Source organism: Somniosus microcephalus, chromosome 19, assembly GCF_052327205.1.
Source record: "Somniosus microcephalus isolate GS21.2 chromosome 19, FLI_Smic_1.0, whole genome shotgun sequence".
NCBI classification, from domain to species: Eukaryota; Metazoa; Chordata; class Chondrichthyes; order Squaliformes; family Somniosidae; genus Somniosus; species Somniosus microcephalus.
In genome coordinates, this window is record NC_141005.1 from 60,696,873 (window position 1) to 60,723,700 (window position 26,828).

At 49.6% G+C, this 26,828-nt stretch overlaps 1 protein-coding gene across 5 annotated transcripts; it reads left to right on the forward strand.

Annotated features, from left to right (window-relative positions):
- Positions 1–2,762: 2,762 nt before the first annotated feature.
- Positions 2,763–25,844, forward strand: prkab1a (protein kinase, AMP-activated, beta 1 non-catalytic subunit, a). Of its 5 annotated transcripts, none has more exons than XM_085961872.1 (8): positions 2,763–2,919; positions 5,694–5,890; positions 8,394–8,563; positions 10,359–10,452; positions 10,989–11,103; positions 18,458–18,591; positions 21,331–21,399; positions 24,022–25,844. In XM_085961872.1, the coding sequence occupies exons 2-8, from the start codon at positions 5,723–5,725 to the stop codon at positions 24,097–24,099; spliced, it is 828 nt and encodes a 275-aa protein (XP_085817998.1). In that variant the 5' UTR covers positions 2,763–2,919; positions 5,694–5,722; the 3' UTR covers positions 24,100–25,844. The 5 variants fall into 5 exon arrangements, with proteins under 5 accessions (XP_085817998.1, XP_085818001.1, XP_085817999.1 ...); XM_085961875.1 differs by having other exon boundaries at positions 2,801–2,919; positions 5,691–5,890; XM_085961873.1 differs by lacking the exon at positions 2,763–2,919 and adding an exon at positions 2,942–3,182.
- The last annotated feature ends 984 nt before the right edge of the window (positions 25,845–26,828 follow it).

Genomic DNA, 26,828 nt, shown 5'->3' on the forward strand with positions numbered 1-26,828 from the left:
TGTTTGGACCAAGGCTGTAATGAGGTCGGGAGCCGAGTGGTCTTGGCGGAACCCAAACTGGGCATCAGTGAGCAGGTTTCGGTGAGTAAGTGCCGCTTGATAGCACTGTCGATAATACCTTCCATCACATTGCTGATGATGCTTATTAGCATGCATGTAGTCCTGTGTCGCAGCTTCCTCAGGTTGGCACCTCATTTTTAGGTACGCCTGGTGCTGCTCCTGGCATGCTCTTCTACACTCCTTATTGAACCAGGGTTAGTCCCCTGGCTTGGTGGTAATGGTAGAGTGAGGGATTATGCCGGACCATGAGGTTATAGATTGTGGTGGAATACAATTCTGCTGCTGCTGATGGTCCACAGCGCCTCATGGATGCCCAGTTTTGAGTTGCTAGATCTGTTCTGAATCTATCCTATTTAGCACGGTGGTAGTGCCACACAACACGATGGAGGGTGTCCTCAGTGTAAAGACGGGACTTCGTCTCCACAATGACTGTGCGGTGGTCACTGCTACCAATACTATCATGGACAGACGCATCTGCGACAGGTAGATAGGTTTTTCCCTCATGTTGGTTCTCTCACCACCTGTCGCAGGCCCATACTGGCAGTTATGTCCTTCAGGACTCGGCCAGCTGTGGTGCTACCGATGGACATTGAAGTCTCCCACCCAGAGTACATTCTGCGCCCTTGCTACTCTCCGTGCTTCTTCCAAGTGGTGTTCAACATGGAGTACTGATTTATCAGCAGGTGTTTTCCTTGCCCATACTTGACCTGAAGCCATGAGACTTCATGGGGTCCGGAGTCTATGTTGAGGACTCCGAGGACCACTCCCTCCCGACTGTATACCACTGTGCCACCACCCCTGGTGGGTCTGTCCTACCGGTGGGATGGTGATGGAGGAGTCTGGGACTATTGGTTGAAAGGTGTGATTCTGTGAGTATGACTATGTCAGGTTGTTGCTTGACTAGTCTGTGGGACAGCTCTCCCAATTTTGGCACAAGTCCCCAGATTTTGGTGAGGAGGACTTTGGGTCTGCTGTTGCCAAGGTTGATGCCAGGTGGTTCGTCCGGTTTCATTCTTATTATGTTTCACAGCGGTTAGTTTCAACTGAGTGACTTGCTAGGCTATTTCAGAGGGCAGTTAAGAGTCATTGCTGTGGCTCTGAAGTCACATATAGGCCAGACCAGGTAAGGACATTAGTGAACCAGTTGGGTTTTTAACGACAGTCCGGAAGTTTCATGGTTACCATTACTAATACTAGCTTTTATTTTTATTCCAGATTTATTTAATTAACTGAATTTAAATTCCCACGGCACCGTGGTGGGATTTGAACTCGTTAGTCCAGGCCTTTGGATTACTAGTCCTGTGACATTACCACTATGCTACTGTCCCCTTATCATTACAGTAACAGACCCCCAGTCTGAATATCAATAGAGTAACAGACCCCCCAGTCTGAATATCAATAGAGTAACAGACCCCCCAGTCTGAATATCAATACAGTAACAGACCCCCAGTCTGAATATCAATACAGTAACAGACCCCAGTCTGAATATCATTACAGTAACAGACCCCCCAGTCTGAATATCATTACAGTAATAGAGGATGGGACGACCTTGGATCTGGACTGGAGGCGACGGAGGTTGAACAGTTTCCTGTTTGTTCTGTAAATTAGCTCCACTCCAGCGTGGAGCTTACTGAGGGTGAGATGGACCTCTGTCGTTGAATTACAGTATGCAGACGACACTTGCGTCTGCGCTCACTCGGAGGTTGAACTCCAAACCATCGTCAACACCTTCACCAAAGCGTACGACAGCATAGGCCTTACACTAAACATCCGTAAGACAAAGGTCCTCCACCAACCTGCCCCCGCCACACAGTACGGCCCCCCGATTATCAAAATCCACGACAAGGCCTTGGACAACGTGGACCACTTTCCGTACCTCGGAGCCTACTGTCAACAAGGGCAGACGTCGATGACGAAGTCCAACACTGCCTTCAGTATGCCAGTGCAGCCTTCGGTCGCCTGAGGATGAGAGTGTTTGAAGACCAGGACCTCAAACCCGGCACTAAGCTCATGGTCTACAGAGCAGCAGTGATACCCGCCCTGCTGTATGCCTCAGAGACATGGACCATGTACAGCAGGCACCTCAAAGCACTGGAGAGGTACCACCAACGCTGCCTCCGCAAGATCCTGCAAATCCATTGGCAGGATAGGCGCACCAACGTCAGAGTGTTCTCACTCAGGCCAACATCCCCAGCATCGAAGCTTTGACCACGCTCGATTTGCTCCGATGGACGGATCACATCGTCCGCATGCCCGATACGAGACTCCCAAAACAAGCGCTCTACTCTGAGCTCCGACACGACAAGAGAGCCCCAGGTGGGCAAAGGAAACGCTACAAGGACACCCTCAAAGCCTCCTTGAAAAAGTGAAACATCCCTACTGACACCTGGGCATCCCTAGCCCAAGACCGCACAATGTGGAGGAGAAGCATCCGGGAAGGCGCCGAACACCTCGAGTCTCTTCGCCGGAAGCCAAGCGCAGCCAGTGCAAGGAGCGCATGTCAACCCAAGCACCCCACCCGCCCCTACAACCACCATCTGCCCCACCTGTGACAGAAACTGTAGGTCCCGCATTGGACTCATCAGTCACCTGAGAACTCATTTTTAATGTGGAAGCAAGTCATCCTCGGTTCCGAGGGACTGCCTAAGAAGAAGACAGTAACCGACCCCCAGTCTGAATATCAGTACAGTAACAGACCCCGCCCCCCGGACCCGTTGCACTGCCGGCCCAGGTGATGGTGTTTCGGTGCTCCGGGGAGCGCATATTTGGAGGGACCGGGTGGCCGACTCTGATTGGGGGATTGGGGAAGCGGTGTCCCGGGAGAAACTGTCCGGGGAGGAGAGTCTGGGAGCGGCGGCGGTGAGTGTCCTTCAGGGGCCGGACAGGGAGAAAGGCCCGGGCCAGGGGGAGGGAAAGCGGAGTGAGGCCCAGGTCGGGCCCGCTCCCCGGTTTGTCAACACAGCGGCCTGGGGTTAAAAAAGCCGAACGCGTCCAAAGGGACGGAGCAGGCCGCGGGCCTCCCAACGGACCCGGGTTACCAGGCTTACTCTTCAGCCCAAGGTTTAACCGCCGACCCCGGCACTGATGATTTCATTGTTCTCCCGGCTATTCTCGTCCCTTGGGTTTGTTTATCTTCATCCAGATCCTGCTCTCCCCGTCTGTTTACCCTCAGTCCCGTCACCCTTCCCACACCCCGTCGCCCCCCGCCCCCCCACCGTCGGGCCCCCCCCCCCCCACCTTCGGGCCCCCCCCCTCTGTCGGGCCCCCCCCCCTCTGTCGGGCCCCCCCCCTCTGGGTCCCCCCCTCTGTCTGGGTCCCCCCCCTTCCTTGTCGGTCCCCCCCCCCCTTCCTTGTCGGTCCCCCCCCCCCACCTTCCTTGTCGGTCCCCCCCCCCCTTCCTTGTCGGCCCCCCCCCCCCCCTTCCTTGTCGGTCCCCCCCCCCCTTCCTTGTCGGTCCCCCCCCCCCCTCCTTGTCGGTCCCCCCCCCCCCCTTCCTTGTCGGTCCCCCCCCCCCCCTTCCTTGTCGGTCCCCCCCCCCTTCCTTGTCGGTCCCCCCCCCCCTTCCTTGTCGGTCCCCCCCCCCCTTCCTTGTCGGTCCCCCCCCCCCCTTCCTTGTCGGTCCCCCCCCCCCCCTTCCTTGTCGGTCCCCCCCCCCCCTTCCTTGTCGGTCCCCCCCCCCCCTCCTTGTCGGTCCCCCCCCCCCCCCTTCCTTGTCGGTCCCCCCCCCCCCCTTCCTTGTCGGTCCCCCCCCCCCCTTCCTTGTCGGTCCCCCCCCCCCCTTCCTTGTCGGTCCCCCCCCCCCCCTTCCTTGTCGGTCCCCCCCCCCCCTTCCTTGTCGGTCCCCCCCCCCCCTTCCTTGTCGGTCCCCCCCCCCTTCCTTGTCGGTCCCCCCCCCCCCCCCCTTCCTTGTCGGTCCCCCCCCCCCTTCCTTGTCGGTCCCCCCCCCCCCTTCCTTGTCGGTCCCCCCCCCCCCCCCCTTCCTTGTCGGTCCCCCCCCCCCCCTTCCTTGTCGGTCCCCCCCCCCCCCCCCTTCCTTGTCGGTCCCCCCCCCCCCTTCCTTGTCGGTCCCCCCCCCCCCTTCCTTGTCGGTCCCCCCCCCCCCTTCCTTGTCGGTCCCCCCCCCCTTCCTTGTCGGTCCCCCCCCCCCCTTCCTTGTCGGTCCCCCCCCCCCCCCCTTCCTTGTCGGTCCCCCCCCCCCCCCCTTCCTTGTCGGTCCCCCCCCCCCTTCCTTGTCGGTCCCCCCCCCCCTTCCTTGTCGGTCCCCCCCCCCCCCTCTGTCGGCCCCACCCCCCTCTGTCGTCGGCCCCACCCCCTCTGTCGGCGCCCCCCCCCACCTCTGTCGGGCCCCCCCTCTCTCTGTCGGGCCCCCCCCCACCCCCTCTGTCGGGCCCCCCCCCCCACCCCCTCTGTCGGGCCCCCCCCCCCACCCCCTCTGTCGGGCCCCCCCCCCCACCCCCTCTGTCGGCCCCCCCCCCCACCCCCTCTGTCGGGCCCCCCCCCACCCCCTCTGTCGGGCCCCCCCCCCCACCCCCTCTGTCGGGCCCCCCCCCCCCACCCCCTCTGTCGGGCCCCCCCCCCCACCCCCTCTGTCGGGCCCCCCCCCCCCACCCCCTCTGTCGGGCCCCCCCCCCCACCCCCTCTGTCGGGCCCCCCCCCCCACCCCCTCTGTCGGGCCCCCCCCCCACCCCCTCTGTCGGGCCCCCCCCCCACCCCCTCTGTCGGGCCCCCCCCCCACCCCCTCTGTCGGGGCCCCCCCTCCTCTGTGGGGGCCCCCCCCCCCTCCTCTGTCGGGCCCCCCCCCCCCTCCTCTGTCGGGCCCCCCCCTCCTCCTCTGTCGGGCTCCCCTCTGTCGGGCCCCCCCCCCTTTGTCGGGCCCCCCCCCCTTTGTCAGCCCCCCCACTTTGTCGGGCCCCCCCCCCCTTTGTCGGCCCCCCCCCTCTGTCGCCACCCCCCCCCCCGTCGCACCTCCCCCCCCCCCCGTCGCACCTCCCCCCCCCCCCGTCGCACCTCCCCCCCCCCCCGTCGCACCTCCCCCCCCCCCCCGTCGCACCTCCCCCCCCCCCCCGTCGCACCTCCCCCCCCCCCCCGTCGCACCTCCCCCCCCCCCCCCGTCGCACCTCCCCCCCCCCCCGTCGCACCTCCCCCCCCCCCCGTCGCACCTCCCCCCCCCCCCGTCGCACCTCCCCCCCCCCGTCGCACCTCCCCCCCCCCCCGTCGCACCTCCCCCCCCCCCCGTCGCACCTCCCCCCCCCCCCGTCGCACCTCCCCCCCCCCCCGTCGCACCTCCCCCCCCCCCCGTCGCACCTCCCCCCCCCCCCCGTCGCACCTCCCCCCCCCCCCCCCGTCGCACCTCCCCCCCCCCCCCCGTCGCACCTCACCCCCCCCCCGTCGCACCTCCCCCCCCCCCCCCCGTCGCACCTCCCCCCCCCGTCGCACCTCCCCCCCCCCCCGTCGCACCTCCCCCCCCCCCCCCCCCCGTCGCACCCATTCCGTTCCCCCCTTCCCATCCCCTCTGTTTCCCCTCTCTCCTTCCTCCCTACCCTCCCTCCACAGTATCTGTTGTGTTCAGTGACTAATATGTAAACCACCTGTTGGGTTTTACTGACCTCTTTACTCTTTTTTTGGCTCAGTAGAGATTTGTTGATGCACTGAGAAAAGAAAGATGGGCAACACGAGCAGTGAGCGTGCAGCGTTGGACCGCCAGGGGGGTCACAAGACCCCTCGGAGGGACAGCACCGGCGGCGCTATTCATACCAAAGAACACGACCGTCCAAAGATTCTGATGGACAGTCCAGAGGATGCAGACATCTATCATGCTGACGAAATCAAAGTACTGGTATCTCTATAAAGGATTCTACTGTTTTCCCACTCCTGGCGCTGCTCTCTAAAATAGTATGGTTCCAATTTGCTTTGACCAACTTGCCCCTGAGGTCATTATTCACGTATGAGCCTAGATAGTGAGTGTTGGCAGGCTGCTTAACCAACATAGGAACAGGAATAGGCCATTCAGCCCCTTGAGCCTGTTCCACCACTCACTGAGATCATGGCTGATATGTGACCTAACTCCATATCTTTGCCCCATAGCCCTTAATACCTTTGGTTAACAAAAATCTATCAATCTCAGATTTAAAATTAACTATTGACTTAGCATCAACTGCCGTTTGCGGAAGAGTTCCAAACTTCTACCACCCTTTGTGTGTAGAAGTGTTTCGTAACTTCACTCCTGAAAAATCTGGCTTTAATTTTTAGGCTATGTCCCCTTGTCCTAGACTCCCCAACCAGCGGAATAGATTCTATCTACCCTATCTGTTCCCCTTAAATTCATGAAAACTTAGAAGATTAAGGGGTGGTTTGGTCTAAATTCAAGGGAATATAACCCTAGTTGGTGTAATCTTTCTTTGTAATTTAACCCTTGGAGTCCAGGTATCATTCAGGTAAACCTACGCTGCAATCCCTCCAAGGCCAATATATCCTTCCTAAGGTTTGGTGCCCAGAACTGCTCACAGTACTCCATGTGCGGTCTAACCAGGGTTTTGTATAGCTGCAGCATAACTTCTACCCCCTTGTATTCTAGTCCTCTAGATATAAATGCCAACATTCCATTCGCCTTTTTGATTATTTTCTGTACCTGTCCATGATTTTAAGGACCCCCCCAAAGTCTCTTTGGACCTCCAATGTTTCTAGCTTTTCACCATTTAGAAAGTACCCTGTTCTATTCTTTTTAGGTCCAAAGTGGATGACCTCACATTTGCCAACATATAAACTAAATGGTACAATCCTGAAGGGGGTGCACGAACAGAGAGACCTGGGGCTACGTAGGTGTGCACAAATCGTTGAAGGTGGCAGGGCAGGTTGAGAAATCAGTTAAAAAGGCTTACGGGGATCCTGGGCTTCATAAATAGAGGCATAGTGTCCAAAAGTGTGGCAATTATGATGAACCTGTATAAAACACTGGTTCGGCCCCAACTGGAATACTGTGTCCAATTCTGGGTGCCACACTTTAGGACGGATGTGAAGGCCTTATAGAGGGTGCAGAAAAGATTTAGGAGAATGATTCCAGGAACGAGGGACTTCAGTTACGTTGATAGACTGGAGAAGCTGGGGTTGTACTCCTTGGAGCAGAGAAGATTGAAGAGATTTGATAGAGGTGTTCAAAATCATGAGGAGTCTGGACAGAGTAGATAGAGAGAAACTGTTCCCATTGGCAGAGGGGTCGAGAACCAGAGGAAACAGAATTAAGGTGATTGGCAAAAGAACCAAAGGCACCGTAAGGAAAAACTTTTACGCAGCGAGTGGTTAAGATCTGGAATGTGCTGCCTGAAAGGGTGGTGGAGGCAGATTTAATCACTGCTTTCAAAAGGGAGTTGGCTAAGTATCTGAAGGAAAAAAATTTGCAGGGCTACGGGGAAAGGGCGGGGGAGTGGGACTAGCTGAAGTGCTCTTGCAGAGAGCTGGCACGGGCTCGACGGGCCGAATGGCCGCTTTCTGTGCTCTAACCATTCTATGATTCTGTTGAAATCCATTTGTCACATTTTTTCCCCATTCGCTTAATGAGTTACTATCTTTGTAATTTTATGCTTCCATCTACACTGCTTACAATGCCGCCTATCTTTGTGTCATTGGCAAACTTGGATATGTGGCTTTCTATCCCATCATCTAAGTTGCTAATAAATACGGTGAATAGTTGAGGCCCCAACACAGATCCTTGCGGGACACCACTCATCACATCCTGCCAATTAGAGTACCTGTCCATTATCCCTACTCTCTGTCTCTTCCGCTCAGCCAATTTCCTATCCAAGTTAATAATTTGCCTTCAATTCCATGAGCTTTAACTTTAGCTAACAGTCTCTTATGAGTTACTTTATCAAATGCCTTCTGGAAGTCCATATAAATAACATCCATAAACATTTCCCCCTGTCCACTACTTTAGTCACCTCTTCAAACCAAGGTGTCAGCACTTGTGCACTTCGAACAGGGGTCAGTGAGTAATGAGCGGCAGCAGAAACCTTGTTCTGATATGTCTCTTACGAAAGCTGATGCTAAGGCAAATGTCGCACTCTTAACTGCCACTCAAGCTGTTATCAGCTAACTCAGTGCGGATTGAACCTGCGACCTTCCTGCTCCCTGGCTCAGCTACTCTTTGAGAAAACTTGATGAGCTCTCGGGGAGTTGGATTTTCTGCACCTTTTCCTGTAAGGTTGTCATGAAGGTCTTCTAGTTTTAATTAATTTTTCCAATCTTAGCTTAACTTGAAATAAAAAGCTAATTGGTGAGCTGTGTGTTAAACGAGCCAGTGACTGAATTAATTTTAGGTGTTTTCTTCTGTTTCCAAGGCCCCAATGGAGAAGGAGGAGTTCCTTGCCTGGCAGCAGGACCTGGAAATGTCTGACAAAATTTCCAAACAGGCTCGTCCAACAGTGTTTCGGTGGAGAGGGGGTGGGAAGGAAGTCTTCATCTCTGGTTCCTTCAATGGCTGGACTAACAAAATCCCACTTACGCGAAGGTAGGCCTCTTCGTAGTCTCCTCTCAATTCCTCATCATCAGGTTGACACAAGTACAAGCTGTCGTCTGTGATGACTACAAGGGACTAGATGATTTTAACATGGTATTGAAAACTGGCATGCTGCTTAAAGTAAGCTTAAGGCAAATTGGCACACAGTGGACACACATAGTATACACATGCAGTAAGGCACATTCCTGAGGCATTGGAGTATATTTCATTGGTAAGTATACACAATGATTCATGGGTATATTTCATTAGTATAGGTGGTAACAGACAAGGGTATATTGTACTGCTTAGTGCACACAGTGACAGACACTGGGGTTTATTTTGTTGGGTAATACAGACTATGACGATGGATATATTGTATTAGTGTAAAGTGACAAACATTGGTTAGTATGCAGAGTGTCACACATGGGCATAGTGATGCGCACTGGGATATATTTAATTGGGAAAAATTCACAGTTGCAGACACTGGTATATTTAATCGGTCGGTGGGCATACACATTTACAGACGGGTAAATTTCATTGGTTAGTATGCATACTGAGGTATATATCATTGGGTAGGAGACACTTGACAGACATGGGTATATTTAATTGGCTAGCGCGCACAGTGATAGATATAGATCATTGGGTAGTGTAAACAGTGGCACACAGATGTACATCATTGAGCAGCATACACAGTGACAGGTACAGATATAAATCATTGGATTCCACACAGTGACAGACAAGAATATGTTTCATTGGATAGTGTACACAGAGAATTCAGAGGTTAGCATACCAATAAAGATTCTTGTAGAGAGGACAATTGAGAAAGCTGCAGAACCACACAGTGGATGCACCATGGGCGAGAATTTCCATGGGATTCTCTCGATCTCCTAACACGACTTTACATAGAAACATAGAAGATAGGAGCAGGAGTAGGCCATTCGGCCCCTCGAGCCTGCTCCGCCATTCAATGAGATCATGGCTGATCATCCAAATTCAGTACCCTGTCCCTGCCTTCTCCCCCTATCCCTTGATCCCTTTAGCCTTAAGAAATATATCTAACTCCTTCTTGAATATATTTAATGAATTGGCCTCAACTGCCTTCTGTGGTAGAGAATTCTACAGGTTCACCACTCTCTGGGTGAAGAAATTCCTCCTCATCCCTGTCCTAAATGGCTTACCCCTTATCTTTAGACTGTGACCCCTGGTTCTGGACTCCCCCGCCATCGGGAACATCCTTCCTGCATCTAGTCTGTCTAGTCCTGTTAGAATTTTATAAGTTTCAATGAGATCCCCTCTCATTCTTCTAAACTCCAGCGAATACAAGCCCAATCGACCCAATCTCTCCTCATACGTCATTCCTGCCATTCCAGGTATCAGCCTGGTGAATCTTCGCTGCACTCCCTCCATGGCAAGAACATCCTTTTTTGCGGCAGATCAGTGGAAACCCTTGGGAACTGATGTACAGGCCTGTTTACTCCAATTTTCCAGGGGTTCTACTGCTCTCCTCCCACCAGAGAAATCCCTGGAGTATGTCACCAACTCCACCCAGAGCATTCCACACTGCAACCAAGGAGAGAAGATCTGTAGTTCATGCAGCATCCACTGGTGGGTAAAGCAGAGGGCCCAACAAACTCTCCAGTCATGTTCAATACCAGGGTCAGCCATACAGAGACTTTTTAACAGGTGGTGTGTCCCCTGTGCCATCTTCTGCCTAATTCACTGCACAGGGGACATTGCATCCTGACTAAGTTGCTTTAGGGATATTTCAATTTCATGGGTTTGCTTTTTTCTCCCTCTTTTTCCACAGTCACAATAACTTTGTGGCGATTCTGGACCTCCCAGAGGGTGAGCATCAGTACAAGTTCTATGTGGATGGTCAGTGGACCCACGATACATCAGAGGTATGAGATGGTATCGGCACGCTGGAATGTGCAGTTCCTTACTGTAGGGAAACCTAGACGTGCAACGAAACGATGCACATTAGAAATGCTTCATGTTACCATCCTTCAATTTTTTTTTTCTAACGTGGAGAGAGTACTAAGAGTATCCAGTCACGCAGAAGGCTGGAACAGATAAACGGAAAACCATTGCTGTGCTGCGTCCTGTTGACTTGCTTCCTTACAAATAACCCACAGACCTAATTCCAGGAGCAAGAACTTATTGCTCTTGCAGTTAGCATCTGTCTAGAGAGCGGATGTCGTTGGGGAAACAACCTGCACGGTTTATGTGTTAATGTGTTAGAGGGGGGAGGTCATCAGTGAAAGGTGGTGGCCTGGAGCCTGGACCATAATGTGATTCCTACACATGGAACACATGTTATCATTGTGAGTTTGATGGTACTAAAAGCCTCTACTTTCTGGGAGTTGTAGCATTGAGATGTTTGGTTGCTGTGATTCCTGACTCTTGTAATATGTGCTGTGTTGTGATGTCTCCGCAGCCTGTTGTCACCAGCCAGCTCGGCACCATCAATAATGTTATTCAGGTGACCCAGACTGATTTTGAAGTGTTTGATGCGCTGATGGTGGATTCACAGAAATGCTCAGATGTGTCAGGTGAGTCAAAAGTACAAAGGGTGAAATGTCAACAAGAACGGAAAGAGTAAATGAATAAATCATAAAATCTAAGAATGATACAGCACAGAAGGAGACCATTCGGCCCATCGTGCCTGTGCTGACTCTTTGGTAGAACTATCCAATTAATCCCACTCCCCTGCTCTTTCCCCACAGCCCTGTAAATATTTTCCTTTCCAAGTATTTTGTCCAATTTTCTTTTAAATGTTACTATTGAATCTGCTGCCACCAGCCTTTCAGGCAATGCATTCCAGATCACAACAACTTGCTGTATTTAAAAAAAAAAATGTTTCCTCATGTCACCTCTGGTTACCGACCCTTCTGCCACTGGAAACAGTTTCCCCTTGTTTACTCTTATCAAAGTGTTGTGCCCACATTTGAACACAATACTCCAGCTGAGGCCTAACCAGTGTTTTATAAAGGTTTAATGTAACTTCTTTGCTTTTGTACTCTATTCCTCTATTAATAAAGCCAAGGATCCCTTATGCTTTTTAACAGCCTTCTCAACTTGTCCTGCTGCTTTCAAAGATTTGTGCACATACACTCTCGGGTCTCTCTGTTCCTGCACCCTCTTTAAAATTGTAGTTCATATTGCCTCTCCTCATTCATCCTACAAAAATGTATCACTTCACACTTTTCATTAAATTTCATCTGCCAAGCGTCTGCCCATTTCACCAACCTGTCTATCGTGTTGTGTGGCACTACTGTACTAAATGGGATAGATTCAGATGGAGCTAGCAACTCAAAACCGGGCATCCATGAGCTGCTGTGGGACATCAGCAACAGCAGAATTGTATTCCACCACAATCTGTAACCTCATGGCCCGGCATATCCCTCACTCTACCATTACCATCAAGCCAGGGGACCAACCCTGGTTCAATAAGGAGTGTAGAAGAGCATGCCAGGAACAGCACCAGGCATACCTAAAAATGAGGTGCCAACCTGGGGAAGCTGCAACACAGGACTACATGCATGCTAAATAGCAGAAGCCATGCTATAGACGGATCCCACAATCAACGGATCAGATCAAAGCTTTGAAGTCCTGCCACAACCAGTCGTGAATGGTGGTGGACCATTAAACAACTAACGGGAGGAGGAGGCTCCATGAATATCCCCACCTCAATGATGGTAGAGCCCAGCACGTGAGTGCAAAAGACAAGGCTGAAGCGTTTGCAACCATCTTCAGCCAGAACTACCGAGTGGATGATCCATATTGGCCTACTCCTGAGGTCCCCACCATCACAGAAGCCAGTCTTCAACCAATTCGATTCACTCCACGTGATATCAAGAAACAGCTCAGCGTACTGGATATAGCAAAGGCTATGGGCCCCAACAACATCCCGGCTATCGTGTTGAAAACTTGTGTTCCAGAACTAGCCGTGCCTCTAGCCAAGCTGTTCCAGTACAGCTATAACACTGGCATCTATCCAACAATGTGGAAAACTGCCCAGGTGTGTCCTGTCCACAAAAACCAGGACAAATCCAATCCGGCCAATTACCACCCCATCAGTCTACTCTCAATCGTCAGCAAAGTGATGAAAGGTGTCATCGACAGTGCTATCAAGCAGCACTTACTCACCAATAACCTGCTCACTGATGCCCAGTTTGGGTTCCGCCAAGACCACATTACAGCCTTGGTCCAAACATGTGGCATCAAGGAGCCCTAGTAAAACTGAAGTCAGTGGGAATCGGGGGGAAAACTCTCCACTGGCTGGAGTCATACCTAACACAAAGGAAGATGGATGTGATGGTTGAAGGTCAATCATCACAGCCCCAGGATATCACTGCAGGAGTTCCTCAGGGCAGTGTCCTCAGCCTAACCATCTTCAGCTGCTTCATCAATGACCTTCCCTCCAACATAAGGTCAGAAATGGGGATGTTTGCTGACGACTGCACAGTGTTCAGTGCCATTCGCAACAATAAGGAAGCAGTCCATGCCTGCTTGCAACAAGACCTGGACAACGTTCAGGCTTGGGCTGATCAGTGGCAAGTAACATTCGTGCCACAGAAGTGCCAGGCAATGACTATCTCCAACAAGTGAGAGCCCAACCACCACCCCTTGACATTCAACGGCATTTCTATCGCCGAATCCCTCACCATCTCAACATCCTGGGGGTCACCATTGACCAGTAACTTAACTGGACCAGCCACATAAACACTGTGGCAACAAGAGCAGGTCAGAGGCTGGGTATTCTGCAGCAAGTGTCTCACCTGACTCCCCAAAGCCTTTCCACCATCTGCAAGGCACAAGTAAGGAGTGTGATGGAATACTCTCCACTTGCCTGGATGAGTGCAGCTCCAACAACACTCAGAAAGCTCGACACCATCCAGGACAAAGCAGTCCGCTTGATTGACACCCCATCCACCACCTTAAACATTCACCATCTCCACCACCGGTGTGGTAAACCACTGTTGTTAGTATTGTTGTTCACCACTGTTGTTAGTACTGTTGTTCACTGTTAGTACTGTTGTTCACTCTTGCATATTGTTGTACTTGTCTGTGCATGCCTCAGCTGACTCCGCCCCTGGCTCCACCCTCATGGCTGGATATAAAGGTGGCTGCTCGGCAGCCCCCGGCCCTTTTGGATACCAGGCAACCACAAGAGGCATGCTCTGTTCTTTGGTAATAAAAGCCTGTCTGTTACTTTCTCAACTTCCAGTCTTTTGTAGCAATTGATAGTGCATCAACCGGCATACCGTGGCTGCAGTGTGCACCATCTACAAGATGCACTGCAGCAACTTGCCAAGGCTTCTTCGGCAGCACCTCCCAAACCCGCAACCTCTTCCACCTAGATGGACAAGAGCAGCAGGCGCGTGTGAACACCACCACCTCCAAGTTCCCCTCCAAGTCACACACCAGCCTGACTTAGAAGTATATCGCCGATCCTTCATCGTCGCTGGGTCAAAATCCTGGAACTCCCTAGCTAACAGCACTGTGGGAGTACCTTCACCACACGGACTGCAGTGGTTCAAGAAGGCGGCTCACCACCACCTTCTCAAGGGCAATTGGGGATGGGCAATAAATGCTGCCTTAGCCAGCGACACCCACCTCCCATAAACAAATTTTTAAAAAACTTTAGTTTTTTAGCCCATACTTTTCTCAATGCCAATTCCATAGAAACATAGAAGATAGGAGCAGGAGTAGGCCATTCGGCCCCTCCAGCCTGCTCCGCCATTCAATGAGATCATGGCTGATCATCCAATTTCAGTACCCTTACCCTGTCCCTGCCTTCTCCCCATATCCCTTGATCCCTTTAGCCTTAAGAAATATACCCAACTCTTTCTTGAATATATTTAATGAACTGGCCTCCACCGCCCTCTGTGGTAGAGAATTCCACAGGTTCACCACTCTCTGGGTGAAGAAATTCCTCCTCATTTCAGTCCTAAATGGCTTACCCCTTATCCTTAGACTATGACCCCTGGTTCTGGACTCCCCGGCCATCAGAAACATCCTTCCTGCATCTAGTCTGTCCAGGCCTGACAGAATTTTATAAGTTTCGATGAGATCCCCTCTCAATCTTCTAAACTCCAGTGAGTATAAGCCCAATCGACACAATCTCTCCTCATACGTCATTCCTGCCATCCCAGGTATCAGCCTGGTGAATCTTCGCTGCACCCCTTCCATGGCAAGAACTTCCTTCCTCAGGTAAGGCGACCAAAACTGCACACAATATTCAAGGTGCGGTCTCACCAAGGCCCTGTACAACTGTAGCAAGACATCCTTGTTCCTGTACTCGAACCCTCTTGCTACGAAGGCCAACATACCATTTGCCGCCTTAACCGCCTGCTGCACCTGCATGCTTACCTTCAGCGACTGGTGCACAAGAACACCCAGGTCTCTCTGCACTTCCCCTTCTCCCAATCTATTGCCATTCAAATAATAATCTGCCTTCCTGTTTTTGCCACCAAAGTGGACAACCTCACATTTATCCACATTATAGTGCATTTGCCATGTTTCTGCCCAATCACCCAACCTGTCCAAATCGTACTGGAGTTTCACGACATCCTCCTCACAGCTTACCCTCCCACCCAGCTTTGTGTCGTCTGCAAATTTGGAGATACTACATCCAATTCCCTCGTCCAGATCATTAATATAGTGAACAGCTGGGGTCCTAGGACCGATCCTTGCGGTACCCCACTAATCACTGCCTGCCACTCGGAAAACGACCCGTTTATTCCAACTCTTTGCTTTCTGTCCGCCAACCAGTTCTCTATCCTTAAGTACCCTGGGATGTAGATTATCAGGCCCTGGGGATTTATCGGCCTTCAGTCCCATCAATTTTCCTAACACCATTTCCCTACAAATACTGATTTCTTTCAGTTCCACCCTTTAATCAGACCCTATTGTTCCCCGGCATCTCTGGGAGGTTATTTGTGTCCTCCTTTGTGAAGACAGAACCAAAGTATGTATTTAGTTGGTCTGCCATTTCTTTGTTTCCCATTATAAATTCCCCTGATTCTGACTGCAAGGGACCTACGCTTGACTTCACCAATCTTTTTCTCTTCACATATCTATAAAAGCTTTTACAGTCAGTTTTTATGTTCCCTGCTAGCTTACTCTCCTATTCTATTTTCCCTTTCTTAATTAATCCCTTTGTCCTCCTTTGTTGAATCCTAAACTGCTCCCAATCCTCAGGATTATTGCTTTTTCTGGCCAATTTATATGTCCTCTCCTTGGATCTTATGCTATCCCTAATTTCCCTTGTTAGCCACGGTTGAGTCACCTTTTTTGTTTTACTTTTATGCCAAACTGGGATGAACAAATTCTGTAGCTCATCCATTCGGTCTTTGAATGTTTGCCATTGTCTATCCACCGTCAACCCTTTGAGTGCCATTCCCCAATCAATCCTACCCAACTCGCTCCTCAGACCATCGTAGTTTCCTTTATTTAAATTGAGGACCCTAGTCTCTGAGTCAACTACTTCATTCTCCATCTTAATGAAGAATTCGATCATATTATGATCGCTCCGACCCAAGGGGCCTCGTACAACAAGATTGCTAATTAATCCTTTCTTGTTACATAATACCAAGTCTAAGATGACCTGATCTCTGGTTGGTTCCTCGACATATTGGTCCAGGAAACCATCCCGTAAACACTCCAGGAATTCCTCCTCCATAGTATTGTTACTAATTTGGTTGGCCCAATCTATATGTAGATTAAAGTCACCCATGATGACTGCTGTGCCCTTACTGCACGCTTCTTTAATTTCCCTTTTAATGCCATCCCCAACCTCCGCCTTACTGTTTGGAGGTCTATATACCACTCCCACTAATGTTTTTTTCCCCTTAGTATTTCTAATTTCTACCCATACAGATTCCACATCATCAGAGCTAATATCCTTCATTACAATTGTATTAATCCCTTCTTTAACCAGTAATGCTACCCCACCTCCCTTTCCTTTTTGCCTATCTTTCCTGAATATCGAATACCCCTGGATGTTGAGTTCCCAGTTTTGGCTATCCTTGAGCCACGTTTCCGTAATCCCAACCAAATCATATTTGTTTACCTCTATTTGCGCAGCCAATTCGTCCACCTTATTACAAATGCTCCTCGCATTAAGACACAAAGTCTTCAGGCTTGTTTTTTTAACGCTCTTAGACCTATTAGAATTATTATTTACTGTGGCCACATTTGATTTAAACCGTTGATTTCTCTGACTGCCACTTTTGTTTTTCTCCTTCCTATCTTTTGCTTTTATCCCTGTTTCCCTTTCCTCTGTCTCCCTGCTCAGGTTCCCAACCCCCTGCCATTTTAGTTTAAACCCCCCCGAACAGTGCTAGCAAACCTCCCTGCAAGGATATTTGTCCCATTCTGGTTCAGGTGCAACCCGTCCGACTTGTACAAGTCCCACCTTCCCCAGAAGCAGGCCTAGTGATCCAGGAAACTAAAGCCCTCCCTCCGGCACCAACTCTTTAGGCACGCATTCATCCCGGTTATTTGTGTCTCAAAGTTTCTCCTCCACCGACGTTAGGCTGACTGGCCTTTAGTTGCCAGGTTTATCCCTCTTTTTTGGAACAGGGGTGTAACATTTGCAATCTTCCAGTCCTCTGTCACCACCCCCATCTCCAAGGAGGATTGGAAGATTGTGGCCAGAGCCTCTGCAATTTTCACCCTTGCTTCCCTCTAACCTAGGATGCATCCTATCCAGACCAGGCGACTTTTCTACGTTGAGGACTGCCAACATTTTAAGTACCTCTTTTTATCTATTTTTATCCTATCCCATATCGCTACTGCCTCCTCCTTTACTGCTACATTGGCAGCATCCTCTTCTCTAGTGAAGACAGATGAAAAGTGCACATTTAGTACCTCAGCCACCACAAGAAGATATCATTTGTGGTCCCTAATCGGCCCCACCCTTCCTTTGACCACCCTCTTACTATTTGTGTTTATAAAAGACTTTTGGGTTCCTTTTTATATTAGCCGCTAATCTATTCTCATACTCTCTCTTTACCCCTCTTATTCCCTTTTTTAGATCTCCTCTGTACTTTCTATATTCAGCTTGGTTCTCTACTGTATTATGAACCATACAATTGTCATAAGCTTCCTTTTTCTGTTTCGTTTTAGCCTCTATATCTTTAGTCATCCAGGGAGCTCTAACTTTGGATGCCCTTCCTTTCCCCCTCATGGGAATGTGTCTACTCTGTACCCAAACCATCACCTCTTTGAAAGCCTCCTATTGTTCAATTACTGTTTTGCCTGCCAATTTTTGATTCCAATCCACCTGGGCCAGTTCCCTTTTCAACTCACTGAAGTTAGCCCTCCTGCAGTTGTGTTTTTATGCTTGATTGGACCTTGTCCTTTTCCATAAGTATTCTAAACCTGATCATGATATGATCACTGTTCCCCAATTGCTCTCCCACTGAAAAAATGCTCTACCTGCCCCACTTCATTCCCCAGAACTAGATCCAGCACTACTTCCTTCCTCATTAGGCTAGAAACACACTGATCAAGAAAGTTCTCTTGTACATATTTCAGGAATTCCCCCCCTTTTCCCCTTTAAATTGTTACTATTCCAGTCTATATTAGGATAATTGAAGTCTCCATTCCAGTCTATATTAGGATAATTGAAGTCTCCATTATCACAACTCTGTAGTTCTTGCATATTTCTATAATTTGCCTGCACATTTACTCCTCTATCTCCTTCCCACTATTTGGTGGCCTATAGTATACACCCAGTAGCGTAATACCTTTTCTCTTGTTCCTTAATTCTAACCCCTCAACCAGTTTGTGCCTCTCCAGTGCTATATTACTTTCTTTGATCAATACTGCCACTGCCTCCTTTTTTCGTGCATCCGTCTCAATCCTGGTGTAATCCTGATGCTTAATTTTCCTCAGATCTGTCAAGCTCTCCCCCTGGTCCGTACCATCAGGATCCATACATGTACAAACCTGAGGAGAGGATTAAAACCCCCCCTATTCTGCCGCCACACCTGCTCCAGGTCATTCTCAACAAGGACACGGGCATTTCAGTGAGTACAAACCACTGCCGTTTCTTTGATTTGCAGTTATTTAATACTGGATACCAGTCAATGTGGGTGATCCTTTATAGGGAACATTTGTGGGTTGAGGTTTAGCTCACTGTGGAAGCAGTACTGCTGGATTTGCTTAATAACCATAGTCTGAAGGGTCAGCTTTGTATCAGAATATCCTAGTTAACAGACTTTTTGATATCCAGAAGCAGGAGCTGTGTGTGGACTCTAGGTGCTATGTGTATGTATGGTGAATGTACAAGCCAGTGGCTATGTATGTCTGCCTGGTGCTGTGTGCATGAGCCAGAAGCTGTATGCACATGCCCTGATTTTAACTCTGGGTGGTGAGGTGAGGCTGCTCCAGAAATGAGGCCTGGGCTATTTTAACTCCCGGGTCTTATTTAAATCCCACCGACTAAGTGAGTGGGAAGCGATGGAAAATTGCACGGCAGTCCGCAGACATGAGGTGGTTGGTGGGATCAGGTTCCAGGGTGCCTCCAGGTTTGAGAAGGCCTCAACTTTCCTTGCAGGGCCCAGAGCAGTACTCCTGCTCCCACAAAGGAAAGAAAACAGCTTGCCTTTTTCGGCCTCTTCTTCCTGACTGGCCTTCACCTGGTGGGAAAACTTCAGTGGCTTCCTCGCCCAGACCCAAATGCATATGTAAAAAAGAGCCCCGCTGGCTTTGAAAGAAAGGCTTGAATATATAAAACGCCTTTTACGTTCATAGGACGTCCCAAAGTGTCTTACAGCCAATGAAGTACTTTTGAAGTGTAGTCACTGTTGTAATGTGGGAAAGGTGTCCTCGTTGCCTGCTCAGGAGAGCAGGTTAGAATCGCAAATGGTGGGATCTGGGTGGCTTTCTGGCGGGCAAGTAACCTGGGTGATTTTTAACTGCCCACCTGCCTGGGTTCTGCCGAGCGGGTAGGGTTAAATTTGCCCCCATGGTCTGGCGCTGTGTACATGTGGCCACTGTTGTGTACATGTGCCCAGTGCCCTGAGGCTGTGTATGTGTACTGGGTATAGTGTGCAGATGCTGAGGTGTAAGCCTGAGGCTGTGTACGTGTGCGAGCACTGTGATGAGCCTGGGGCTGTATACATGTACTGGGCACTCTGTACGTGAGCCAGAGGCTGTGTATATGTACTGGATGCTCTGTGTGATGAACCTGCACATGTGCTGGGTGCCCTGCGATGAACCTGAAGCTGTGTACCTGTGCTGGGCGCCCTGCGATGAACCTGAAGCTGTGTACCTGTGCTGGGCGCCCTGCGATGAACCTGAAGCTGTGTACCTGTGCTGGGCGCCCTGCGATGAACCTGAAGCTGTGTACCTGTGCTGGGCGCTCTGTGTTTGAGCCGGAGACTGTCTGTGTGTACTGGCTGCAGTGTGTATGAACTGAGTTGCCGTGTGCACATGCAGTCTGTGCCCTAATGTTTGTAGATACCACTTTAGTTTCTAACCCTTCAATGACATTCTTGAATTATTGCATTGTATCTTAGCAAATAGCTGACCAATCCAACCAGTAAATTCACACGTGAAACCTTTACCCAATCGGTCCTCCATCAGTTTATAGGCTAATATAGCCCAGGATTTTGGTTTAATTTCTCATTCAACCGGTTCATCATTTGTGCACTAACTGGAGGAAAGCTTTCTCCATCGCTGAGTTAGGCACAAAGCCCACAATGCTTTTCCCTCCATCTAAAGACTATGAAACAGTCGTTGTACGCTTGCCGAACCATTAAAACTTATAGCACAGAACGGGCCATTTGGCCCGTCGTCCACTGCAGCTGTCCAGCTGGAGCTATCTGCTCTGGTCCCGTTGGCTTGGAACTATCTGCTCTGGTCCCGTTGGCCTGGAGCTATCTGCTCTGGTCCCGTTGGCCTGGAGCTATCTGCTCTGGTCCTGTTGGCCTGGAGCTATCTGCTCTGGTCCCGTTGGCCTGGAGCTATCTGCTTTGGTCCCGTTGGCCTGGAGCTATCTGCTCTGGTCCCGTTGGCCTGGAGCTATCTGCTCTGGTCCCGTTGGCCTGGAGCTATCTGCTCTGGTCCCGTTGGCCTGGAGCTATCTGCTCTGGTCCCGTTGGCCTGGAGCTGTCTGCTCTGGTCCCGTTGGCCTGGAGCTGTCTGCTCTGGTCCCGTTGGCCTGGAGCTGTCTGCTCTGGTCCCGTTGGCCTGGAGCTGTCTGCTCTGGTCCCGTTGGCCTGGAGCTGTCTGCTCTGGTCCCGTTGCCCTGGAGCTGTCTGCTCTGGTCCCGTTGCCCTGGAGCTGTCTGCTCTGGTCCCGTTGCCCTGGAGCTGTCTGCTCTGGTCCCGTTGCCCTGGAGCTGTCTGCTCTGGTCCCGTTGGCCTGGAGCTGTCTGCTCTGGTCCCGTTGGCCTGCATTCCCCTGTAAAGTCCTGGAGAAGTGAAAAGCACAGGCCTGTTCGGCCCTAAAACTTTTCTCTCCCAAAAAAGAAAGCCCCGGTCCAAGAAGTTACCAACCTCAGTGAATACTTTGTACGTAAAGTGGGATCACACAGGATGTCTCTCTGTGCTCTGTTCTAATTGCCAGTGCTCCACCGAGGGCCTTCTAAAGTTAGCCCAGCAGCTGAGTATTGCGTTGTCACACTGGGCTGTGCCTCATTGTAGACTGGTAACCCAGTGCAGATCTCCAGTTTCCTACTGTCACCGTCAAGAGAGGTTAAGATTAGAGACCAAGGTTATAGAGGAGGCCTTGTTCTCAGCCTGTTCTGTTTGCTCTTACAGTGTGACCCAGCATTGCTGCCGGAGCCAAACCACGTCATGTTGAACCATCTGTATGCTCTGTCCATTAAGGTCAGTATTGCACAATCTGTTGGGGACACCATCTATTTAACCCATTCGTTCGTCAACCCATCTACCCTTCTCTCACTGCTGTCTGTTCACTTCCAGTCTACACCCCATCCACTTCCTATTCCTTCCTCCCTTCTGTATCCCACTGTCTCCCTCCAGTGTCGTAGGCAGGATTTGTTTTCGTGGGGGGAGGGGAGTTGTTTGGTTATGAGCTCACCAGAGCAAACAGAACTACTTCAAAATGTCTATTTCTCAAATCTGAATTTCACAATAAGGTTCAAATAAAAACATTTTTACTCTCATTGAATTATTAGATTAAAAAATAAAGCAAACAAAAAGAATAAAATTGTCTTGTCAACTTAAAACTCCAGTTATGTGTTGCTGGTCTCTCAATAACTTGGCTATTATTCACTGCAATATCCTGGTGAACATTCAGAAGGGCAAACCCAACTAATCGAGTCTCACTGGCTGAATTGTGGAACTGACTAGTTCTGGAAGAACATCCATTGTTTGTGCTCTATCGAGTGATCTAAGGCAAATTCTTTTTGAAACGAGTGGTCTGATGAAAGAAATCATAGAAATATCGGGAAAGCTTGAACAACCCCTCCCGCCTACACCACTGACTCCCTCACGTGCTTTCTATTCAGCCCCCATTCTATATCACCCTTCCTTGCACACTCTGGTTCCCCCATTCGGTACCCCACCCACCCTCTCCTTCACTTTATACACCTGCTCTCCCATTATGCATCACTCCCTCGCATACACTTTTTTTGTTCTTCAGTGTCATTAGTACTAGAACTCTCACCTCTGAGTCCGAAGATCAGGGATTCAAGCCCCACTACAGACCTTTAGCACAATCTAGCCTGATACTTCTGCTGCACTGTTTGTGGTGCCGTCTTTCAGACGAGACATTAAACCGAGGCCCTGTCTGCCTGTTCAGGTGGACATAGAAGATTCTATGGCACTTTGTGAAGAAAAGCAAGAGGCTCTCCCAGTGTACTGACCAATATTCTATCCTTCAAGCAAAACCACCCAAACAGATTAATTGGCTATTTATCTCATTGCTGCTTGCAGGATCTTGCTGCGCACATACTGACTTCTGGGTTTGCCTACACCACAACTGCAATTACATTTCAAAAGTACTTTGTTCTCTGTAAAGTACTTTAGGACATCCCACAGATATGAAAAGCACTATATAAATGCATGTTCTTTTTCTCTTTCTCCACCCACCCGTTATGTAACCCACTCTAGTTTTCACAAATGTTGCACCCCGTCCACCATTCTGCACAATTCTCCCTCTTTCACGTTTTTCTCTTTCCCCCACCCATTCTGTACCCCACTCCCCCTCTTTCATGCTTTCTATTCACCTCCTCCCATTCTGAACCCCATGTACATCTCCTATTTTATTTTGGAATTACAATCGCTAAATGAAGCTCAATACTGAGTCCTTTACACCTGCCTGAGAAAGGACACCATTCACTTGTGTCCAAGCTGATGCACGGTCCAGTGACACAGATCTGATGTAACCTCATCACCTCTCTCACTGGACCGTGCATCAGCTTGGACACAAGTGAATGGTCTCCTTTCTCAGACAGGTGTAAAGGACTCAGTATTGAGCTTCATTCAGCTGTACGCTGACGACACCCAGCTCTACCTCACTACCACTTCTCTCGACCCCTCCACAGTCACTAAATTGTCAGTCTGCTTGTCCAACATCCAGTTCTAGATGAGCAGAAATTTTCTCCGATTAAATATTGGCAAGTCCGAAGCCATTGTTTTCGATCCCCGCCACAAACTCCGTTCCCTAGCCACTGACTCCATCCCTCTCCCTAACATCTGTCTGAGGCTGAACCACACTGTTCGCAACCTTGGTGTCATATTTGACCCTGAAATGAGCTTCCGACCACACATCTGCAGCATAACTAAGATCGCCTACTTCCACCTCTAACATCGCCCATCTCTGCCCTTGCCTCAGCTCATCCATGCCTTTGTTTCCTCTAGACTTGACCGGTTAAACAACGCCTCAATTTCAAAATTCTCATCCTTGTTTTCAAATTCCTCCATGGCCTCTCCCCTCCCTATCTCTGTAATCTCCTCCAGCCCCACAACACCACCAAGATATCTGTGCTCCCCTAAATCTGCCCTCTTGAGCATCCCTGATTATAATCATCTTCTTCTTCTTGGGCAGTCCCTCGGAACCGAGGATGACTTGCTTCCACATTAAAAATGAGTTTGCAGGTGACTGATGAGTCCCATGCGGGACCTACAGTCTCTTATTATAATCATCTGATTATAATCACTCAACCATTGGTGGTCGTGCCTTCTGTTGCCTGGGCCCTAAGCTCTGGAATTCCCTCCCTAAACCTCTCCGCCTCGCTACCTCTCCTCCTTTAAGACGCTCCTTAAAACCTACCTGTTTGACCAAGCTTTTGCCCTAATTTCTCCTTATGTGGCTCGGTGTCAAATTTTTTGTCTTATAATACTCTTGTGAAGCACCTTGGGATGTTTGACAACGTTAAAGGTGTTATATAAATACAAGTTGTTGTTGTACCACAGTGCCCAAGCTCATATTTTAATTGTCCAGTGACCGAGTTTGACTTCTGCTCTGTTTTTAATTGTTCACAGGATGGTGTTATGGTGTTGAGTGCCACCCATCGCTACAAGAAGAAGTACGTCACCACTCTCCTCTACAAGCCCATATGATCTCCCAAAGCAGCTTTACTCTGTCATCCAATCAGGAAGCTCCATTTCCTTCACCTATCACTGTCCTGGACGCGCACAGGAGGATTTTAGTGTGATTGAACAGATGGTAATTGCCGGAACCCTCGTCAGCAACTGAGAGCTCATCTTTATTTCCTGCTTCCTGATTAGAAATGGGAAATCTATAATCTGAACCCAGACAAAGTGCCTCTCTTCACTGCCCCTCAGACTACCAAAGTGGCACTAAAAGCTAATCCCCCCAACTGTGAAGCCATTCCTCTCACAGTGCCATGTCTAACTCCTTTCCCTTAGTGTAAGAGTTTCTTCACCCTCCGGTCAGAGTGCCCTGTGCTCAGTTGTGTCACGGACCTTGGTTACTGTGAGCAGCCACGCCCCTCCCACCCCGCTTCATGGTGACATCATCTTTCCATCATTCTCAGCATGGAAAAACTATATCATGGGAACCCTGATAAATAAATGGAGCCCTAATTAAATTAGAAAACCAATAAGAAACATTCAGGATCATTAAGGGAACAAAAAGAGCGTGAATTTTAATGTAATGGGTAACTGGCTGGAATCTCATGCTTCTTTATATCTCTACATCCACTAGAAATGTATTCACTGAGTGCTCTACTCCAGTGCTCATGACACGCTAATGGTATATGGCAATAGCCAGCTTTCCCTATCGGAGTTACGGGATCTCCATTCTGTCCCTGGTGTCGTGGGGACTCTACCGACAGCTGCAGTGATGGGAGCTTTCAGTGATATAGGTGCGGTCCTCAGTATAGTGCCGTGATGTACTGGAACGGTCTCAACATGGCACTCTACAATTATATTCATTAACATTCCACTGTAACTCCCAGTCATTGAAAGTTGCAATAGAGCTTCTTCAGCCACATCAAGTCTTCCCTAACTTGTGGTAAATGAATCTTTAATTCTCCCCCACCATCTCTTATTGCTGAGACAGTCCTTCACTACCTTGTCCCGAGGGACCATTCTTCATGTGTGAGCCTAACTAGCTGGTGTGACAGTCCAGCCCGATCCTGTCCTCTACCCTGGCCCCACGTGTTCCGGGAGGCCTGATCAGCTAATTCAGCACAAACCAGGGAACAAGCCTGCGGTCCGGTCTAGTCCTCCCTGCTTCAGTACTATATTGGACGAGGTGTTTAATCCATTGAGTCATTGGAAGAGGTCCACAAAAAACCTCCAGCTCACGACCACCTTTTTGCTTATTTTCTCCCCTCCTTTAGCACATTTCTGTGTTCGAGCCCGTCCCAGTTCAGGGAGTCTATATCTCTGACCTATTAGTGACTGTGTGCAACCTTAATCCCTTAACTTTAGGGCAGGAGGAGGAATGTGAGACCGTTGATCGGGTTTCTGCACACTCTTGTTTTAATACTTTCCCAAATGAGGAATCCTTCCGGATTCCAGAAACATGATTCCCTTGTTTGAATGGAGTGGATAATTATGCCAGTTTCACTGCTTGGCTTTTAGCAATTCCAGTTTTAATGGCATCCAGGCTTTCTCTGTCGAATAAATTCCTGAACTATCATGTAAATTAAATTCATATTATCTGGCAGCTCCTCTTCTGTCGAGCAAGGTCACGAATCATGGGCGAGATTAGCCTGTATTTGTTGCACTCTCATGGTAACCGTGACCCTTGCAGGAGGTGGCCTGTTGCCATGGAGTTCTTTGGTTTGCATGTATTACTGGCGTTATCCTGACAATCAATAAATATTTTGATCTTAGACCTCTGAGCCCTGTTAATGCAGAGCGTGATGTTTGTTACAACTTATCAGGAATTTAATCGCTGCTGTACATTCACACACTCTGCTAGTCTAATGAAATTGTGTCCCCTATTAGTATTTTTTTTTACAGAGAAGTTTGTGTGAAGATCGAAGGCCTGCAGTGTATGACACCACCAAGATTGAATAGGATAGAAGTTGTGATCAGGTGACGCCAAGCTTGGGTTTTTAAGACCATAGGTTGTAGGTGGAAGAGAAACCTACACTGGCGGACCTGTAATGAAGGACCTGTGTAATGTGATTCATCTGACCTGTAATGACAGTTCTCTCATTAGTGTGCAATAACATAATTACACACTAATGAGTGCTTATAGGCCTGATCCAATGTAATAATGTGGAAGTGATTAATTTGGGAGCTGTAGGCTCTTTAGTTGTATAAATATTAACCACAGGAGGGCACTATGTACACTGATCTTTCTCTTTAATTTTTTTTCTTCCATTCTCGCCTGAAGGCATTAATTCATGCTAGCCTGCAGTCTAACTGGTGTCAGCCAGGGCGCCACTACCTCGCCCAATTGGCCATAATTGAATCTTGTCAGTGAATACCATTCAACTATGGGGGCACCTCAACCAAGCTCAATCCTAACGTCCATGTGTGTGCTTCCAGGAATGGCACTGGGGCAAGAAGCTTGACTGATTTATCTCCCTCCCTAACCTGGGGCTTCAAGGCTGATTTTAGTCATTCTACTCCTGCCCCAGCTCAGATTCGTTTCAGTGACTTACATTTGTATAGCACATTTAAAGAAAGAAAGCTCTTGTATTTAAATCGTGTCTTTCACAACCTCGGGACATTCCAAAGTGCTTCACAGACAATAAAATACTTTTTTGAAGTGTAGCTACTGTTGTAATGTATGGAAATGCAGCAGCTAATTTGTGCACAGCAAGATCCCACAAACAGCAGTGAGACGAATGACCAGATGATCTGTT

Coding starts and splice junctions, on each gene's coding strand:
- prkab1a (XM_085961872.1), top strand. CDS start 5,723: ATGGGCAACACGAGCAGTGAGCGTGCAGCGTTGGACCGCCAGGGGGGT. Junction 5,891..8,393: donor ATCATGCTGACGAAATCAAA/GTACTGGTATCT, acceptor TCTGTTTCCAAG/GCCCCAATGGAGAAGGAGGA. Junction 11,104..18,457: donor GAAATGCTCAGATGTGTCAG/GTGAGTCAAAAG, acceptor AATTTTCCTCAG/ATCTGTCAAGCTCTCCCCCT.